This window comes from Bufo bufo, chromosome 8, assembly GCF_905171765.1.
Source record: "Bufo bufo chromosome 8, aBufBuf1.1, whole genome shotgun sequence".
NCBI classification, from domain to species: Eukaryota; Metazoa; Chordata; class Amphibia; order Anura; family Bufonidae; genus Bufo; species Bufo bufo.
This window is the reverse complement of record NC_053396.1, coordinates 204,210,032-204,231,748: the sequence shown is the minus strand read 5'-3', so window position 1 is coordinate 204,231,748 and position 21,717 is coordinate 204,210,032. Positions and strand designations below refer to the sequence as shown.

The following is a 21,717-nucleotide window of genomic DNA, read 5'->3' as shown; positions in this document are numbered from 1 at the left end:
TCAGGCACAGATCAGGTAAAGCAGCGGTGGGCAAAAACAGCACATCTTCATAGGATACTAGCAGGCTAGGAAACCTATTGCTCAGGCACTTTCCCCACGAGAGAAGGTGCCTTAAGTAAGCTAGTGAAGATTAGGGTGCGCATTGAACAAAGTGTCCCCTGCACGTGTATATATATATCTTATATGAAGTTTATTAATCTTCTATATCTTCTCGGCTAGAGTTTGGATTTCTTCTCGACAGAGATAGTATAAAATGGATACAGATAATTTGTCTTTATTTTACATCAATCTCTAAGATCTTGACTCAGGATGTCAGGCTTCATAAAGCATCTTGAAGCTTTAAGATATTTCATCTAGAAAAAAAAAAAAAAAGACAAAAATATAAATTCTACACGTAGGTCATAACTTCAGAATGCCCAATGGTCTAGGGTAATGAAAGGGTAACTGTATATATCTGGTGGCCTAGACTAGTGAAGAGGTCAATTTTGTGCTCAGGGAATCCTGAAGATTTGCCTAATTTGTTGTCCATAATTTCTTTTGAAAAGGTAGGGGTGTATAAGGAAGTCATACGGCAACTTTTTAAGGTCCACGATACCGTGCTGATGAATTTCAGAATATATCTGTGAAGGAGGAATGTTTTTAGACTTGATAAAGTATACATTTTGTGGAAGATAACTGCAAATTGATGTGTACAGCTAGCATTACACTCAGTTGGAGCTATATTAACTTGTATGCAGTGGCAGCTGCAAGTGTCATGGAAACTAGGGGAAGCAATTAAGGGGTATTTCAGTAAAAACAAGATATCCCCTACCCACTGAATAAGAACATACTGTTAGGCTGGTAGGGGTCCGACCACTGGGACCCTCAATGATCAAAAAAACAGGGGTTCTGGGGAGCAATGGTTGAGCATGCACACTACTGCTTCCTTCATCTATATGAGACTGCTGGAGATAGCAGAGTACAACATTTGTCGCTCCCCGGCAGTCCAACAAAGTTGGAATGGAGTGAAAGTTCTTGATTGCAACTTCATTTAAATGGTGGGGCACGGGACTCTCTTTCTCATGATTGGTGGTTGGACCTCCACCAATTTAAGAGTTCTACCCCATCCGGTTGATAGGCGATAACTTGCTGTAACTGGAATGCTCCATCAAGTGGATCATGAGCATTGGCCTGCCTTGCTTCTATAGCAGTTGCGTCATTATATGGAACTATACAGTCCTCTAAAGCAGTGTTCCTCAACTCCGGTCCTCAGGGCCCACCTGTCGGTCATGATTTGAGAAGATCCCACAGGTATTCATTCTGTGGGATCTTCTCAAATCATGACTGACAGGTGGGCCCTGAGGATCGGAGTTGAGGAACACTGCTTTAGAGGACTTGACACTAATTATATCACCAGCTCAATACTAAGGAAATCCTGAAAACATGTCCGGTAGGTGGGCCCTGAGGACCGGAGTTGAGGAACACTGCTCCAAAGCATCAATTCAGATCTCCTAATATACAATTATTAAAGGGGTTGTCCAGGATTTTACAAGTATCGGCCTATCCAAAGACAGGCGATCAATAGCTGTTTGTTGGGGGTCTGACAACCAGCACCCCCCCCCCCTCCTTTAAATAATATAGTCCCTTTTGGAAGTGTTTTACATAAAGCACAATTACCTAATATACTATTATTATTATGCAATTTATATATGAAATATCAGAATTCTGCAGCTTTGGATGTGAATGGAGAAGATGACAGGATAACTATGATAACATTAGTTATTTCCCTGTGACTGTCAGTGACTTATTAAAGCAAACATGTCCGCTAGTATTTTGATCCATAATGGTGAGGGTCAGTTCCACCCGGCCCTTACCTCGGTACTTACCTCGGAAATATCACAGGGAGCGACAAACAGGCTGCGAAGTGTTTAAACCTTATGAGCTCCTCGGGTCTGACGTGGTCGGATTTAGCTGTGACAGAAAAGATCAGTAAATGATGCCATTAGAGATGTAGATATTTAGTGTACCAAAAACTTTGGTTTTTATACCTTTTCGTGATAATATTTCAAGCGCTTTTGTGAGTTGCAGGTTGCAGCCTTAATGAATAACTTCTCTGGATGCTCCTTAAAGGGGACCTGTCAGCAGGATGAAACCTATTAAACCAGGCATGCTGCCTAATGGGGTTGATCCTGCTGATTAAAATGATACCTGGCTTGTGAAAGTGGGTGATTGCCTTCTTGAGAAAAAAGACTTTAATTTTTTCTGCAAAAGAGGGATTCAGTGCACCAAGGGGCGGAGCCAAGCATTTCCCTGACTTTAATACTGATGACCTAATACTCTGGATACTAAGGAGAGGATGAATGGGGCCATTTATTGTGAGATTTTGAGCAACAACCTCCTTCCCTCAGTCAGAGCATTAAAGATGGGTCGTGGCTGGGTCTTCCAACATGACGACTCGAAGCACACAGCCAGGATAACCAAGGAGTGGCTCCGTAAGAAGCATATCAAGGTTCTGGAGTGGCCTAGCCAGTCTCCAGACCTAAATCCAATAGAACATCTTTGGAGGGACCTGAAACTCTGTGTTGCTCAGCGACAGCCCCGAAACCTGACAGATCTGGAGGAGATCTGTGTGGAGGAGCGGGCCAACATCCCTGCGGCAGTGTGTGCAAACCTGGTCAAGAACTACAGGAAACGTTTGACCTCTGTAATTGCAAACAAAGGCTTCTGTACCAAATATTAACACTAATTTTCTCAGGTGTTCAAATACTTATGTCCAGCAGTGCAAGACAAATAAATTCTATAAAAATCATACAATGTGATTTCCTGATTTTTTTTTATTTTATTCTGTCTCTCAGAGGGGGAATGCACCTACAATGTGAATTTCAGACCCCTCCACGATTTCTAAGTGGGAGAAATCGCAGGGTGTTCAAATACTTCTGTTCCTCACTATTCCAGCAAAAGCAATTTCCTGTCATTGGTAATCTCCATCTACTTTTCTATTTTTGTAAATTGAGCTCTGAAATTTCATGATTTATATACAATCTAGTAGAGTTATTTGACCATATGCCATCCACCTTCCATACTTTGTATGCATTTATTATACTGATGCAGACAACACATTCACTTACAGAAAAGGATCAAGAAGATTCCCTGCCTTCTGGGGGTGGAAACCCATATCAACCCGGTGTCTCTCAGTGTTTCATGAAATCTGACCTCCATTGCACACGGATCACCTGGGAAATATGCAACAACTCATGAGATGGGAACAGTATAGCCAATGTACTCTGTGAGATAGCCCTTACCCTTAACATATTCAAGTCGTCTATTTCCTCTTTTCTGGAAAGTAGTCACACTGCAATAGATTGAAATTTCTCTGCTTAAAATAATGAATACATTCAAATTGTTTGAGATTTAGGGCTCTTTCACACTTGCGTTGTCCGGATCCGGCGTGTACTCCATTTGCCGGAATTACACGCCGGATCCGGAAAAACGCAAGTGAACTGAAAGCATTTGAAGACGGATCCGTCTTCAAAATGCGTTCAGTGTTACTATGGCAGCCAGGACGCTATTAAAGTCCTGGTTGCCGTAGTAGTAGTGGGGAGCAGGGGAGCAGTATACTTACAGTCCGTGCGGCTCCCGGGGCGCTCCAGAATGACGTCAGAGCGCCCCATGCGCATGGATGACGTGATCCATGCGACACGTCATCCATGCGCGTGGGGCGCCCTGACGTCACTCTGAAGCGCCCCGGGAGCCGCACGGACGGTAAGTATACTGCTCCCCCGCTCCCCACTACACTTTACCATGGCTGCCAGGACTTTAGCGTCCTTGCAGCCATGGTAACCACTCTGAAAAAGCTAAACGTCGGATCCGGCAATGCGCCGAAACGACGTTTAGCTTAAGGCCGGATCCGGATCAATGCCTTTCAATGGGCATTAATTCCGGATCTGGCCTTGCGGCAAGTGTTCAGGATTTTTGACCGGAGCAAAAAGCGCAGCATGCTGCGGTATTTTCTCCGGTCAAAAAACGTTCCGGTCCGGAACTGAAGACATCCTGATGCATCCTGAACGGATTTCTCTCCATTCAGAATGCATTAGGATAAAACTGATCAGGATTCTTCCGGCATAGAGCCCCGACGACGGAACTCTATGCCGGAAGACAAGAACGCAAGTGTGAAAGCAGCCTTACCATAAATTACCTAAAATTTTGCTTTAATTTTCCCATGGTGGTGAGTGTGTCTTAGATTTTTCAAACAAACCTGGCACAGCGATGGGGGTCTGTTTAATGCCACCAATGGAAACCACTTTGGGGATTTTAAAGGCTGCTGCTCCCAAAACAGGGAGGCCCAATCTGGACAGGATTTTGGTCTAACTTTGTCACATGGCTAACTTAATCAGTAAATTATTTTGGAGCTTAAATAAAGCTGGGTCAACCTTAGCCTGACTACAGGTCCCATACATTTGCTAATTTCTATTGCAGATACATTACTGCTTAAGATTAAGGCTTTCTTTCTTACCAACCGTCAGTTATGAATGTCACCTCCTCATTGTTCACAGTAACCTGTGTTTCATTTCGAAACTGCACATCACCAGCTGGAACATTGGAGGCAAGGGCAGCAAACTTCCATGTACCGACAATCTGATAGGTGAGAAAATACATCAGAAATAAAAAAGGATAACACTCAATGTTAGTAAAGTATGTCTATTTAAAAAAAAAAAAAGATTATACATGATCTATAGGGGTAGCGCACCCTTTTGCTTACAAAACTGTAGTTGTAGTCAGATACAACATTTGAAACCCCCTGATGACGTTATTAATCACTTCTAGAAGAAGCCTCAAAACGTGTTCAACTTGTAAGTAAAGGTTATGCTATGTAATATATTTGAGGATCAATATTCTTGAATACTTGGCTTTTTAATGATGCCAAAACTTAGAAATATGCCCCAAAATTTGCACAGTACTGTTGTACTTGTCCAATTTGGGCCTATATCATAGAAACAGCTGGGATTCTGGGTGATGAGCTGATAAAATAATTGATGGCCTTAACCTTGTGGCATCAAATTTAAGGCCTGGGGGAAGTAAAATAAATCACTTGGGGGCTAATATTGTCTGCAGCTACCAATGTCAGCTTGGGCAGAGCAGGACCTGCAACTCTACGGCGCTGAGAAGGTGGAGGGGGGTCAAAGTCGCTTTACTCAGATGAAGATGAAAGCTCAAACTGTACTTGACCTTCACTGAGTATAGCATTTTGTATGACTCCTAAGCTGTGAAATTCCTGCGGGCCATACTAACTACAGTATCAGAAATAAAAAAATTAAAAATTTAATTCTGTCCGGAAATGGATTACTAAATCTGAGATCTCTAATCACAAATCATAGATACCAGTGGGGTTTAGGGTGATCACCGGGAAACAGGGTGATGGGGTAAGGCAATGGCATCAGCCAATGGCTTTAGGCAAATTGGGCATGCTGTGTCTGTGATCCTGATCCCAGTAGGGCTTAGAGTGATCTCTGGGTGGGTGACTAGTGGGCTAAAATGGTCACTTGGCAATCTAGGTGTGAGAAACGGTGATGGCATCAGGCAATGGTGTACTATGACTGTGATCCATGATCACAAATCACAGATCCTAGTGGGGTTTAGGGTGACCTTTGGGTGAGTGACCAATAGCATGAAATGGTCACTGGGCAATCTAGAGGTGGGAAACAGGGCAATGGCATCAGGCAATGGCTTTAGGCAAATTGAGCATACAGGGTCTGTGATCCTGATCACAAATCCCAGTGGGGTTTAGGGTGACCTTTGGGTGAGTGACCAGTAGGGTGAAATGGTCACTGGGCAGTCTAGGGGTGGGAAACAGGTCGATGGCATCAGGCAATGGCGTCAGGCAAATTGGGCATACTGGGTCTGTGATCCTGATCACAAATCACAGATCCCAGTGGGGTTTAGGGTGACCTTTGGGTGGGTGACCAGTAGGGTGAAATTGACACTGGGCAGTATAGGGTTGGGAAACAGGTCTATGGCATCAGGCAGTAGCATCAGGCAATGGCGTCAGGCAAATTGGGCATACTGGGTCTGTGATCCTGATCACAAATCACAGATCCCAGTGGGGTTTAGGGTGACCTTTGGGTGGGTGACCAGTAGGGTGAAATGGACACTGGACACAGGTCTATGGCATCAGGCAGTAGCATCAGGCAATGGCGTCAGGCAAATTGGGCATGCTGGGTCTGTGATCCCAATCACAAATCTCAAATCCTAGTGGGTGATCTCTGGGTGGATGACCAGTGACCAGTGTGGACACTCCCCTGCTCTGACAAGCTCTTTGACAGAACTGAGCTTGTCCGAATGGGAGATGCCTGCAAATCCAGTGTTCAGCGCTGTGATTGGCCATTCTATTACTGACTGCTCAGTCAAAGTGATCGCCGGCATGTGACCTGTGTGATCGGTCCCGTGCTGACAAGATACACTCGGCAATTGTCAATACCGTTTGTGACCGCTTCACTGTTACCGCCGCAGTGACACAATGGCAGTTTGAAGATTAGACATAACTGTACGCTTGACCACCTTTGCGCCTTGCTACTTTCAGGACCGTCACACTGTGCAAATCTATTGGTTCAACAGCAGGTGGCAGCATAATTGGCAGAGCTATTTTACCTAGATTGGAACTCTTCTTTCCATTCTAGCTCTCTTTAAGAGAGGGAGGGACTAGTTAGTTAGAAGTCAGTGGAGAGTAACCCCTCCTTGGGGAAGGAAACAGGAGCTCGTCCCTGCTGGATGAGCCCTGTCTGGGCCAGCTAGAGCAGCTTCAGATCTGCTGGACACGGAGGCCAACCAAAGCCTGAAGCCTCAGAGACCAGGAGTAAAGCTATAGACAGACCAGATTACAAAGTCAAGTACAGCGAAAGCTAAGTTATACAGCTATCCTGTGAGCACAGCAGAGCCAGAGAGCAACTGATGTAGCAGAGAGGAGTTTGCCTGCCACAGTTAAGGCCAATGCCTGCTGGAAACCAAGACAAAGCCTGTAAATAGCTTTCGAAGAAAGTTTATTCAAGTAAAGCTGTTATCAACCTCATCACAAGGTCTGGACTCAATTTATTTCTTCATCCCCTTTTCCAACTACCCCTTTGCTCTGCTGCGGACGACACCGCCTGGGGCGTATCCAGGTAGGAGCAATGTGACAAGTGCAACACCATTAAGGAACATTTAGGCCATCCACCACCACTCTGGCATTCCTACCCTGGGTACCATCCATATCACTAAAAGGGGCCCTGTGCCCTTGTTGCTTCACTGTAACTGGCGTCACGACAAAACATCCATTCCATTGCTAAGAGGGGACCCCTGGCCGCGGTCGCTTCAGCCCGCCGCATTTTCCGCTTCATGTCCGAAGTGAACTGAACCGGATGGCAGGACACATGTGAAGGAGCCCTTACTGGGATCATACTGTGGTAAGGTAAAAATCTTAGAGACAGAGGGCGGCTCTTGGTGACCAGGTGACAGAAATCAAAGCCCTGTGAAAGTAAATATGGCTGAAGATTACCTTTTCCAAATCTAGAGCATCAATTTCGTCAGGCATCTCCGAGCACAAAAATGCTAAAAAAATAAAAATAAGAACGAATCAAAGAATAAGAGAAGTGATAATTCTTTATGTGTAAGCAGGGGTGCACCTAGCCTTTCTGCTGCCCGAGGCAAAAACTGAAACGGCGCCCCTCCCTCCAATGCCAACTTCTTAACCTAACCCCTTTGCCATGATGAAAGCGCTCATTCCCCTTGGCCCTTCCGCTGCCCCCCTCTTACGTCTACCTGGTGCTGCCTGAGGCCTCATTGGTGGTCCACCCCTGTGTGTGAGCCATAAACTATGTACATGTCATAGGACATTAGTGTTGAGCAAATCAAAGTCAAATGAACTGACTTCAATTCGAATTTAACTAAAAATTAGATCGCAGCAAAGCCGAATTTCTTTACGCTTCATGGTAACGAATCAAATTTCCCTGAAACGGTGTTAAAAAAAACGTACCTCAACCACTAGCGCGCCAAGAGGCTGTGGAGGCCATCCTGATTGAACATACCGCGCAAAATCTCTCACGCGGTGACGTGTGATGTCATTAAGCCGGCAAGCGTGATGACGTATTTTGCGCAGTGTCTTAGATCAAGATGGCTGCGACGGCCTCTACATGATCGAATGGATGAGGTGAGTATTTATTTATTTCTTTTTTTTACCCTGATTAACCCCTGAAAGGACTAAATGGTAGCCTCAGAGGTCGCAATCAGCAATAAACGCAGCATCTCAGAGGTTCAATGACAGGGGAATGGCGCGATCGCCGTTTCCCATCATTGCCGTTTCCCATCATTGCCGTTTCCCGTCATTTCACCTGCTATATACAAAGAAACATGCTTTGTGACAAAGTAATTAGTCACAAAGCGAATTTCTTCGTGAAATTCGGCGAAGCCGTCAAATCGAATTTTGCATTACTTCGCTCTTCTCTATACAACAAATGATTGGCATATGGCCTCCCTCATCCACGGGGGGCAGAGGCTGAACAGAGTAGGCCCTATAGTAAAAATGGACCTATCACTTGAAGAACAAGAGGTGTTTATGGTCCTTGGGCTTCTTTCCCTTTCATTTATATTCTAATGTGGGGTCACAATACAATCAGACTATGGGGACACCCAGTGAAGTACCTAGCCTTTCTGAAAAAAAACTGAAACGGCACCCCAACCCTCCAATGCCAATTTCTTAACCTAAACTTTTTCCTCCGGCCCGTACTCAGTAAAACACTACATACAGAGCTACAAAACATACAGGGTAATACCTCGCCACATACTGTGCCCACTGTGCTTCCCAATACTATAATTCAGAAACAGATAATCCCCCTCCGCTGCCCCTCTCTTGCCCCTACCTGTTGCTGCCTGAGGCAATCGCCTCACCTGGCCTCATTGGTGGTGCACCCCTGGGGATACCTGATGTGTTCCCCTTTGTTCATGGCAGACACCCTTTCTTCCTCTAGTATATTACTGCTCTTGGTCTTCTCATGCTTTATTGCACTATGGCTAAATCCAGAAGTCTGATACTCACATGACGGCTGACGAAACAAAATATTATTAAAGTTTCGACAATTTGCATACTTCGCAAACTGATTAATGTCACCTATAGAAGGAAACTGGTTTGCACGACCTGTAATAAAAAGATTAAAAAAACATATCTGAGAAAGGAGACAATAGACTGAGGTGTGTCAGGGCTACCATTGAGACAGCAGATATTAATTACGAATAACATTCATAGCCAGTCACAATCCAGTTTTGTTTTCTGATTTACTCTTATGCTTGTTGTGCCTACTAAACTATTGAACTATAAGAATAAAAGAGCAGGATGTGTTGTCAAAGTCTTTCAACATCATTTGCCACAGTAAGAAGATGTAATAATCTAAAGATCATCATCTAGTTTTCTTAAAGGGAACCTGTCACCGGGATTTTGGGTATAGAGCTGAGGACAGGGGTTGCTAGATGGCCACTAGTACATCCGCAATATCCAGTCCCCATAGCTCTGTGTGCTTTTATTGTGTAAAAAAAAACCCGATTTGATACATGTGCAAATGTTACACAATTAAAGCACACAGAGGTATGGGGACTGGGAATTGTGGATGTGCTAGTGGCCATCCAGCAACCCATGTCCTCAGCTCTATACACAATCCTGGCGACAGGTTCCCTTTAAAAATATACTATAATACTGCTCCTATGTACAAGAACATAACTACTATAATACTGCTCCAATGTATAAGAATATAACTACTATAATACTGCTCCTATGTACAAGAATATAACTACTATAATACTGCTCCAATGTACAAGAATATAACTACTATAATACTGCTCCTATGTACAAGAATATAACTACTATAATACTGCTCCTAAGTACAAGAATATAACTACTATAATACTGCTCCTATGTACCAGAATATAACTACTATAATACTGCTCCTATGTACAAAAATATAACTACTATAATACTGCTCCTATATACAAGAATATAACTACTATAATACTTCCTCCTATGTACAGAAATATAACTACTATAATACTGCTCCTATGTACAAGAATATAACTACTATAATACTGCTCCTATGTACAGGAATATATCTACTATAATACTGCTCCTATGTACAGGAATATATCTACTATAATACTGCTCCTATGTACAAGAATATATCTACTATAATACTGCCTCCTTTGTACAAGAATATATCTACTATAATACTGCTCCTATGTACAAGAATATAACTACTATAATAATGCCTCCTATGTACAAGAATATAACTACTATAATACTGCCTCCTATGTACAAGAATATAACTAGTATAATACTGCCTCCTATGTACAGGAATATAACTACTATAATACTGCTCCTATGTACAAGAATATAACTACTATAATACTGCCTCCTTTGTACAAGAATATAACCACTATAATACTGCTCCTATATACAAGAATATAACTACTATAATACTGCCTCCTATGTACAAGAATATAACTACTATAATACTGCTCCTATGTACAAGGATATAACTACTATAATACTGCCCCTATGTACAGGAATATAACTACTATAATACTGCTCCTATGTACAAGAATATAACTACTATAATACTGCTCCTATGTACAAGAATATAACTACTATAATACTGCCTCCTATGTACAAGAATATAACTACTATAATACTGCTCCTATGTACAAGGATATAACTACTATAATACTGCTCCTATGTACAAGAATATAACTACTATAATACTGCTCCTATGTACAAGAATATAACTACTATAATACTGCCTCCTATGTACAAGAATATAACTACTATAATACTGCCTCCTATGTACAAGAATATAACTACTATAATACTGCTCCTATGTACAAGAATATAACTACTATAATACTGCTCCTATGTATAAGAATATAACTACTATAATACTGCCTCCTATGTACAAGAATATAACTACTATAATACTGCTCCTATGTACAAGAATATAACTACTATAATACTGCTCCTATGTACAGGAATATAACTACTATAATACTGCTCCTATGTACAAGAATATAACTACTATAATACTGCCTCCTATGTACAAGAATATAACTACTATAATACTGCCTCCTATGTACAAGAATATAACTACTATAATACTGCTCCTATGTACAAGAATATAACTACTATAATACTGCTCCTATGTACAAGAATATAACTACTATAATACTGCTCCTATGTACAAGAATATAACTACTATAATACTGCTCCTATGTACAACAATATAACTACTATAATACTGCTCCTATGTACAGGTATATAACTACTATAATACTGCTTCTATGTACAGGTATATAACTACTATAATACTGCTCCTATGTACAGGTATATAACTACTATAATACTGCCTCCTATGTACAAGAATATAACTACTATAATACTGCTCCTATGTACAGGAATATAACTACTATAATACTGCTCCTATGTACAGGAATATAACTACTATAATACTGCTCCTATGTACAAGAATATAACTACTATAATACTGCTCCTATGTACAGGAATATAACTACTATAATACTGCCTCCTATGTACAAGAATATAACTACTATAATACTGCCTCCTATGTACAAGAATATAACTACTATAATACCCCATGTAGAAGACTATAACTATGATAACACTGTCACTGTGTAGAAGAATATATCTCCTACTGCATGTAGGAGACAGGTAGCCAGGTACATACAGTTAAGAAAGAGGCGCCCTTCAGGGGAGAAAATGATGCAGGTGGGGCTCACACTGTGGATGGCCACTCTGGTCCCTGATGGGGTATCTACGGAGACACAAAGTAAAGTTTATGAGTATATGAGATCAGTCAGTCCTATTACTCCTCCCCACAGCACAGAAGACAGATAACATGAATGGCAGCACACGTCTATGGTCATCCGTGAATAGTGCTGGACCATACATACAACAGTCTAATAGATAATGCAGCGTTTGGAGCATTTGGTGCTCAACATCGAACATAAAAGAGGTGGTTCCACAAAAGATATTCTACATTTTTCAAACCAGTAACTGGATATGAATATTTTAGTAATTGCATGAAAAAAATAAATTGGTATAACCACTGTTATTCACTGAAATCTATCTTTATAGCGCCACCTGCTGTTTACTCTTTTTCTAATTTCTCTGTCCTGCTCACTGAGATGGAAGCACATGCTCAGTTCCATCCTTCAACTGTCACCAGTTGCAGCAGCCAGGACTCCCCCACCCCCTCGAGAAAGCACACAAATAAATATCATAGGTCCTCAGTCAAGCACACAGTTCAGCAAAGCAGTGAAAATAATAATTCCTTCCTCTATTAATTAGTATTAAAATTGGAAAAATTCACTAAATGCATTTGTTATTTGTTTTCTGTGGCCAAAGGGATGACCAATCTGTTGCCCTCTTGGCTACGTCACATCGATGACGTTCTGGGAGTATGGACTGGAACTGATTCGGAAATAGCGGATTTCCTGCATTGGCTAAATCCCGCTATCACAAGGAGTGATGTGGAGCCCATCTATGTTTCTGCTATGCCCTGTGAAATCTGTGTGCCCAGCTCCTCTATAGGCACCTGTGCGGCATTACCTTTGTATGTAATATGGCCGGTCTTCTCCTCCACGTCAATGTCATCCAGATGGCTGATTCTACCACCACTGTAAGTACAATAATAAATTAGTGTACACTCAGTTAACAATCATCTATGTAAGTGAATGGGACTGAGCTGCAATACCAGACGTGGCCCATGGACAATGGTGGCGCTGTCACAACTCCATCAAATCTGTCTCGTTATATATTTATTCAATAGATACAGTAGATGCAATGCCCCACACAGGGATATGTCATGGCGCAAAGGTTTTATCTGTCCCTGTACTGCAGGTGACATGGAGAGATTTTCTTTATCTACTTAGCAATACAACACTGTGACACACTTACTCCAAAGTGTCTCTGATTCAGCAGGAATATCCCGGACTCTGGGCCCAGTCCTGCTGTCTCAGGAATCTGATATCTGGAAACGGCATAAATTATAATTCCCCTGTTTTAGAGGACACATATTCAATATGGCCAGCAGGTGGCAGCATAACTTCAATGTGGCCAGCAGGTAGCAATAATACTCTAGTGTGACCAGCAGGTGGCAGCATAACTTCAGTGTATTTAGTAGGTGGTATTATAACTTTTGTGGTAGAATAATTTCTCTGTGACCAGCTTAAATCCAGTGGGGCCACCAGGTGGCAGCATAACTCCATTGTGGCCAGTAGGTGGCAGCTTAAATCCAGTGGGGCCAGCAGGTGGTAGCCAAATTCAAGTGTGGCCAGCAAATGGCAGCAAAACTGCTTTCTGCTCAGGTGGAAAGTCAATAGTTTTTTAAAGCTTTTATAAATCGGCATACCCAGTTGCTGGGTTTCTTTTCTTTCTTGAGATATTACTACTCCCATTAGGTCATACTTACTGTATTGAAATGTGGGACAAGTACACCGTATCATTTACAACCCTAATGTCTGTGGCTCCGTAAGAAGTTAGGAGATCATCGAGAGCCATTTTTGTGTTTTCATGGGCTGAGGCCATCAGGATCCATTTACCTACAGACTAAAATAAAGATCGACAGGTAAATATTAGAAACCTTAAAGTTCGACACACGCAATTTAGACGTGGTAGCAGTTGTCCCGAAAGCATACCTGAGTTTTCCAAAAAAGTTTACATAATGGCTATGCTTCTTTTTACAATCATAACTGTGAGAGAACAGGTCTTTTTCATCCATTTTATTCCATGTTTCAGCTGCACAGCTAGATACATTTCTCTCAGAAGCAGCCGTTGTGTTACTTCTGAGGAATCTGCCAGCACTGTAATGCTGTGACATCCTTTCCTTTACTTCCCACTATGTTTGTTTTAAGATCCGATGCTCACAGAACAGATAAGGAAGGGGGGGGGGGGGGGATCACACTTACAAACACACAGGAGGTTTCTGTAAATTCAGAAGCTGTGCAGAAGCAGTGGTTTTATCAGGCTCTGACATGCTGCTTCTACATGTGAGCCGTCTTGTGTGTCTCAATTGTGTCTAAATTGTGTGAAAGTAAGAGACCAGTCTTACATGGACTTACTGGAAGAGCTCCATGGTTTGGAGACTTATTGACAATGCTCCATGGGAAAAGGATATGCAAAGTTGTCCTAAGGAAAGATGACCATCTCACTAGTTATATAGTCCTTCTACAATAGATTGTATTTGTAATGATGACGGAGAAGGGAACATTTCTATCCCAGGCTGAAGACACATCAATGATAGAAGATGTTAGTGGTCCTCCCCTGCTCTTGTTACCACCTACCGCCTTCCTGATCCACAGAAGACCAGTTATGTAAGTGGGATTGCTATTGTGACATAACATGTCTATACTTATTTTCCTTCTTACAAACCACCCACCCAATGGGTCAATCATTACCAGATCGGCGGGAGTCCAAGTCCCGGCACCTCTGCCAATCAGCTGTTTCAGGGAGCTCAGCCGACTCCCGGCAGCTTTCCAAGCACAGCTCCGTACATATAGTAGTCACCAATAACTATTCTCGAATGACCCCTTTAACACATTGCTCTGTTGACTAGTAGCCAGTTGTCTTCCTGTCTGAGCCTTATCTGCCAGATAATAGGTTATTTTCTGCTGATGGGCTTGTAGGTTTTCCCACCTGGAATCGTTAGAAAATCCCTCCAAATGTAGGATGAAAACCAACAAGACATAGAGACAAAGGTACAGGTGCATTGTGCAGCAAATACAGGAAAACGTTATAGACTTACTTCTCGGAAATTAATGGGCACTTTTTTCTCCAAATGATTAGAACAAGCTTCAACCTCTAAAGATATAGAAACACAGGTTGTGTTAACTTCCCATTACAATCCATATTACACATATGGAACAGATAGTACTGCCTGACTATCTCTCCTTCTAACCTAAGTAGGTACAGACAGTACTTCATCTATGTCTGCATGTGAATGGTGTATACACACATAGTATTGCTCCTTGCCTTACTCTGTAAATTATATAATCACAGATAGTGCTGCATCCTGGTCTCTCCTTGTAAATTATGTCATCACAGATAGTGCTGCATCCTGGTCTCTCCCTGTAAATTATGTCATCACAGATAGTGCTGCATCCTGGTCTCTCCCAGCAAATTATGTCATTGCAGATAGTGCTGTATCCTGGATTCGTATGGTAAATTATGTAATCAGAGATAGTGCGGTATGATACCGCACTATCTCTGATTACATAATTTACCATACGAATCCAGGATACAGCACTATCTGCGATGACATAATTTGCTGGGAGAGACCAGGATGCAGCACTATCTGTAATGACATAATTTACAGGTAGAGACCGGGAGATAGTACTATCTGTGATGACATAACTTGCAGGGAGAGACCAGGATGCAAGACTATCTGTGATAACATAATTTACATGGAGAGACCAGAAAGCAGCACTTTCCATGATGACATAATTTATAGGGAGAGACCAGGATACCGCCGGTATCCTGGTCTCTCCCTATAAATTATGTCATCATGGAAAGTGCTGCTTTCTGGTCTCTCCATGTAAATTATGTTATCACAGATAGTCTTGCATCCTGGTCTCTCCCTGCAAGTTATGTCATCACAGATAGTACTATCTCCCGGTCTCTACCTGTAAATTATGTCATTACAGATAGTGCTGCATCCTGGTCTCTCCCTGCAAGTTATGTCATCACAGATAGTGCTAAATACTAGATTCTTTTGGCAAATGATGTAATCACTGATAGTGCTGCACCCCGGTCTCTCCCTGTAAATTATGTATTCACTGATAGTGCTGCACCCTGGTCTCTCCCTGTAAATTATGTATTCACTGATAGTGCTGCACCCTGGTCTCTCCCTGTAAATTATGTAATCACTGATAGTGCTGCGCCCTGGTCTCTCCCTGTAAATTATGTAATCACTCTGCACCCTGGTCTCTCCCTGCAAAGTATGTCATCACAGATTGTGTTGCTTTCTGCTCTGTCCTAGCAAATTATGTAATCACAGACGATGCTATATCTGGGTCTCTTCCTATAAGCTATGCTATCGCAGATAGTGCTGCATCTTGGTCTCTTCCTGTAAATGATGTCAGTATATATAACATTATTTATAGGAAGAGACAGTGCTATGAAAGATAGCAACACCCGAATATTACTGCCTCTGTGTATTTCCCTGTAAATTATGTAATTACTGGTCCTACAGCACTTCCAGTTTATTCCTGTAAATGACATAGGTACAGATATGTGTCTCCTTAACACCCACTATAAATGATGTAGGTACAGATAGTACTGCCTCCATGTCTCTTCCTGTATGTTGAATCATGCTAGAACTGAAAAATATTGGCTGCTGGTTTCAGAATTTGCCATATAAATATTTCAGACAAAATAACTCAATCCCGTTCTTACCATCATCATCTTTCCTGATACTCCCTGGTATGAAGTAACTATATTTATTCTCAATGCACAGAGTCTGGGTCATGAATTTCTCGATAACAGATTTTCTTACGGTTGGTGTCCTGGCTGCAATTAAAAGTAAAGAGCATTCAGCTATTGTAGTGGTCTCTAACAGCTCATATCCACTCGTTGGCTCTGACTCATATGCCAAGCCCATAGGCTCTGTTGGCTTTACACAGTAACGTAGATGTATACCGGTTTTTCATCTAGAACCGTTGTATTGATTATGCACATTTGGGTATTTTTCTGTGACTCTTTTTGGCTCTGAACATACACATTATCTATCTCCATGCTGATGTGATTTTACATCTGTCTGCTTTGATGTCTCCATCCTGCTGCTTCCCTGAGAAAGAGAGATTGCAGTTGCATCCCCCTCCTCCCCCTCCCTGTCTTCCGTTTAGGTTATTGAACATTTACAGAGCACATACAGACAGGAAAGGGAAACTATATTTTCTGTTATGAAAGAAGCATAGTATTGGGAACCCCCCAAACATGACCTGTATATTCCCCTGTATGCTAAATGTGTTGACTTAAAAACTGGAAAAAAAAAACTAAAAAGCTAAAGAGAAGGTCAATTATCAGTGGACATAAAAATTCTATTAGATATTAGCTTGACTAACTCATTTATAGAGACTGTGACACAGATGATGGGAGTTTCAGTATTCTTACTGACCTCACAGCCTCAGCTTTATCTCCAGCTCCTCTAAATACCGCACGCGCTGCTGTGAGCGGATGCTGTATATAAACCACGTGACCGACCACTGTGACCCAGAAAGAAGGTAAATATATGGGGATTTCCATTTATACATCTATGATTGTACCTTTGTTTAGCAGGAAAAATACAAAAAGTCAATAATACCCTTAAAATGCAAATAAAGCTTCCATTATGACCAGTAGACTAGGCTGGTGGAAATACAGGACTGTTTATGTCATTTTGAGAAATGTCATTGTAATTGGCCAACCCCTTCTCCATTATATTATTATAATATTTTACACACAGGACAAATCATCATTAAGATTGAGCGTGTATCATCCTATTTGAAATAGACTCTAAATGCAGGTGACTGTGTCCAAAATGACATCCAAGTGGGGTTGTCTCCTGGTAGACCTATGGTACCTGTTAGTTTAGAGGCCTATTTTTGTGTCAGAGATTGAATGTTCAAGAGAAACCTCTGGGATTCTGGTGGGACAGTCCAACCCTGGGCAATGTATAGTGGTACTGTTTATGCATTTTGATATTTGAGCATGATTTTAGCACTATGGCTGTCTGAGACGTCCAAGGACCTTCATTTGGCCCATGGACATACGGTAATTACATTGTATTTGTTTTTTTTCTACCTCTAGATGGAGCTCTAGATTCTTGAACTACAGGTGCCTGAAAAAATGCATTGCGCTCAAGAATGCACTGACATTGAGTATTTTTCTTTAATAACACACCATGTGGTCAGGTATGTATGGTATTGCACATAAAATTGACAGTGGTTGGTTAAGTTAACCAATGTCATGAAAGGGCCCTGTAATACAGAATATTGTCTACAAACCGGATTCCAAAAAAGTTGGGACACTAAACAAATTGTGAATAAAAACTGAATGCAATGATGTGGAGATGGCAAATGTCAATATTTTATTTGTAATAGAACGTAGATGACAGATCAAACGTTTAATCCGAGTAAATGTATAATTTTAAAGGAAAAATACGTTGATTGCAATTTTCACGGTGTCAACAAATCCCAAAAAAGTAGCAATAAGAGGCTGGAAAAAGTAAATTTGAGCATGGAAGACCAATTAACACTAATTAGGTCAATTGGCAACATGATTGGGTATAAAAAGAGCTTCTCAGAGTGGCAGTGTCTCTCAGAAGCCAAGATGGGTAGAGGATCACCAATTCCCACAATGCTGCGCAGAAAGATAGTGGAGCAATATCAGAAAGGTGTTACCCAGCGAAAAATCATCATCAACTGTGCATAACATCATCCGAAGATTCAGAGAATCTGGAACAATCTCTGTGCGTAAGGGTCAAGGCCGTAAAACCATACTGGATGCCCGTGATCTCCGGGCCCTTAAACGACACTGCACCACAAACAGGAATGCTACTGTAAAGGAAATCACAGAATGGGCTCAGGAATACTTCCAGAAACCATTGTCAGTGAACACAATCCACCGTGCCATCCGCCGTTGCCAGCTGAAACTCTACAGTGCAAAGAAGAAGACATTTCTAAGCAAGATCCACAAGCTCAGGCGTTTTCACTGGGCCAGGGATAATTTAAAATGGAGTGTGGCAAAATGGAAGACTGTTCTGTGGTCAGACGAGTCACGATTCAAAGTTCTTTTTGGAAATCTGGGACGCCATGTCATCCGGACCAAAGAGGACAAGGACAACCCAAGTTGTTATCAATGCTCAGTTCAGAAGCCTGCATCTCTGATGGTATGGGGTTGCATGAGTGCGTGTGGCATGGGCAGCTTGCATGTTTGGAAAGGCACCATCAATGCAGAAAAATATATTTAGGTTCTAGAACAACATATGCTCCCATCCAGACGTCATCTCTTTCAGGGAAGACCCTGCATTTTTCAACAAGATAATGCCAGACCACATTCTGCATCAATCACAACATCATGGCTGCGTAGGAGAAGGATCCGGGTACTGAAATGGCCAGTCTGCAGTCCAGATCTTTCACCTATAGAGAACATTTGGCGCATCATAAAGAGGAAGGTGCAACAAAGAAGGCCCAAGACGATTGAACAGTTAGAGGCCTGTATTAGACAAGAATGGGAGAGCATTCCTATTTCTAAACTTGAGAAACTGGTCTCCTCGGTCTTCAGACGTCTGTTGAGTGTTGTAAGAAGAAGGGGAGATGCCACACAGTGGTGAAAATGGCCTTGTCCCAACTTTTTGGGGATTTGTTGACACCATGAAATTCAGATTCAACATATTTTTCCCTTAAAATGGTACATTTTCTCAGTTTAAACTTTTGTTCCGTGATTTATGTTCTATTCTGAATAAAATATTAGAAGTTGGCACCTCCACATCATTGCATTCAGTTTTTATTCACGATTTGTATAGTGTCCCAACTTTTTTGGAATCCGGTTTGTAGATAATTAGTCTACTTATAGTCTGAAATATATAGTATGTATGTCAGTGCCATATACTCACATGCGAGATATAGGGTTCTTCCTCTTTTAGTTTGTATCACCAGAAGCAGCAAATTCTCTCCAGTTTTGAAGGTCATACAAATTATATCCCCAGCTAACAACAAAATTAAGAAAATCAGTCACTTAAATGGAAGCATGGGGGAGGTAATGGTTGGCAAAGGTTGGCACGAAGAGGGCTAACCACCCTGTTCCTCCCCTCTAGGTAGGAGTGGGCTGGTCCTGCTTCCTACCAGGAGGGGGAGCTCCAGTCTCACTAGGAGAAGGGAGAACAAGTTCCTGTTCTGATAGTGGGGGAGTGAGGAAGCACATGAAGGGCTCCTACTACCAATAACCATATCTTATTTTCATGTGAGACCAACACTCCAGAGAGAAACTCAGAAACTGGATATTCTTCTACTGTGTGACCAACACTAAAGAGTGACCAGCAAATTCAGCTTAAATAAAACATCTGGGTGACAAGACAGCAGAGTGATCAACAAAATACAGCTTTGCAGACACTGCTGCAAGGTGAGGGACAACAGGTCAGACACCACCACCTACCTAAGCCATCACTAAGCCAAACTATACTACAGTGGACACCTATATAGTGCTTCCTAGTGCCAACCTATTTACTTCTGGCCTGATTCTTCAAACTACCTTTTCACCACACCGAACCCCAAGCAGTGACAGCCTGAGGGAGCACATTGGGCCACTACCACTCACATCCTCTGCACAGGCTCCTTGGGAACTTGCTGCACATGCATTCAAATTCAGACATTAGAGCTCTATCTTAGTCTGTACCTGGAAATGACTTGCCAAACTTCAGCTCTAAGATGATGTTATCGTTCGGCCTAAGGAAGAAAGTAGTGAGACAAAGCAAAGTTATGAGAATGAGCCACAGAGCTTAACTTTTCTCTAAACTTGTATTGCTAAATGAAAATTGGAGATTTGTTTTTTTAATATGGTGTAACACCCCATAGTTGTGTTACTAAACTCTTTTACCCCGCTACAATCTGTTAAAAGCATTTACCTTGTCATCTCATGTAATTTTACATTATATCCTCACAACTGTGCATTGTAAACCTTGTTAAATATATATTGCTGTAATTTTCATGTTCACCAGCAGGTGGCAGCAACGTTCTGGCAAGGACTTAAGTTCAGTTTAGTACATCTAGGCTGGAATAGTTCATTCCAGTTTAGCTCACCCCTCTGTGATAAGAGTGGGCTGTGCCCACATCCTGCCTCATGGGTGGAGAAGGAAGTTAGAGTTAGTGTGCCAGCCACCCCTGTTGGGGAAGGCTGTGTGTTAGTCTTCATGAGCCCCCCTGCTTAGGGAACCAACCCAGGATCTTGTCTCGGCTGAGACATTGATCCCCATCCCCAGTTTGAGCCCTGCAGCATCAGCTGGAAGACAGAAGCAAGCAGATAACTCCAGTTCCAGGAAGAAGTCATACCCTGTGAAGATAACTGTGAGTAAAGTCCAGAGATCCAGGAGAAGCCATATTCCTCCTCAGCTAGTCAGTCCCCATACAGCAGTAGATAGATAGTGCAGAAGCCAAATTCCTGCCACAGTATAGAGCTACAAAGCAGACGTCCTTTCCTGCAAGCTCCAGGTTGATAGAGCAGAAGATAAATTCCTGCCAACCATTGCCAATACCTGCTGGGACCTAAGACAAAAGCTGTATCTTGCTTGGATGGAAGTTACAATCAGTAAAGACAAGTCTGAACTTCACCCAAGGTTTGGATCTCAATTTCTGCTGCAAATTCCTCTATTACTCCTACTAGCACTACACTCAATTTATTGAAAGTGAGCCAGGATCCAGGAGTCCAGCCATACCCAGGTAGGAGACACCGTTGACACCATTATAACCACCATACAGAGACATTACACCACTCTGGCATTCTTAACCTGGGGTGTGAATTATAACACCTTGGAGGGCCCTGTGATTGTACCCTGTGCATGCTGCAATTGGCATCACGAACAAAACTATAGAATATCACCTACACCTGAGCCAGCCACTGCATAATTTGGCGTCAGAGTGCATACCCCGCTCCGGCTCACTGCATTGTCATCTCTGTTTTAA

General features: G+C 42.1%; 1 protein-coding gene and 1 long non-coding RNA gene across 5 annotated transcripts in view; one reads left to right on the top strand and one right to left on the bottom strand.

Moving 5' to 3' along the window:
* Positions 1 to 338, top strand: part of LOC120977832 — a 29,722-nt gene extending 29,384 nt beyond the window's left edge. Inside the window, exon 3 of the long non-coding RNA XR_005773972.1 lies at positions 153 to 338. This is a non-coding gene — a long non-coding RNA (uncharacterized LOC120977832). The remainder of the gene's footprint in view (positions 1 to 152) is intronic.
* Positions 181 to 21,717, bottom strand: part of LOC120977831 — a 36,132-nt gene continuing 14,595 nt past the window's right edge. For 3 of the 4 annotated variants that reach the window (XM_040405965.1, XM_040405962.1, XM_040405964.1), the window contains exons 9-22: positions 20,435 to 20,484; positions 19,656 to 19,748; positions 16,457 to 16,570; positions 14,808 to 14,863; positions 13,476 to 13,612; positions 12,614 to 12,681; positions 11,730 to 11,816; positions 9,044 to 9,142; positions 7,508 to 7,560; positions 4,493 to 4,614; positions 3,282 to 3,331; positions 3,108 to 3,212; positions 1,866 to 1,950; positions 259 to 353 (exon numbers count right to left, since the gene is read on the bottom strand). In XM_040405965.1, the coding sequence (XP_040261899.1) occupies positions 350 to 353; positions 1,866 to 1,950; positions 3,108 to 3,212; positions 3,282 to 3,331; positions 4,493 to 4,614; positions 7,508 to 7,560; positions 9,044 to 9,142; positions 11,730 to 11,816; positions 12,614 to 12,681; positions 13,476 to 13,612; positions 14,808 to 14,863; positions 16,457 to 16,570; positions 19,656 to 19,748; positions 20,435 to 20,484 (1,123 nt within the window). In that variant the 3' untranslated portion in view covers positions 259 to 349. Of the gene's footprint in view, positions 354 to 1,853; positions 1,951 to 3,107; positions 3,213 to 3,281; positions 3,332 to 4,492; positions 4,615 to 7,507; positions 7,561 to 9,043; positions 9,143 to 11,729; positions 11,817 to 12,613; positions 12,682 to 13,475; positions 13,613 to 14,807; positions 14,864 to 16,456; positions 16,571 to 19,655; positions 19,749 to 20,434; positions 20,485 to 21,717 lie in introns of all 4 variants that reach the window. The other variant, XM_040405963.1, reaches the window with a different exon arrangement.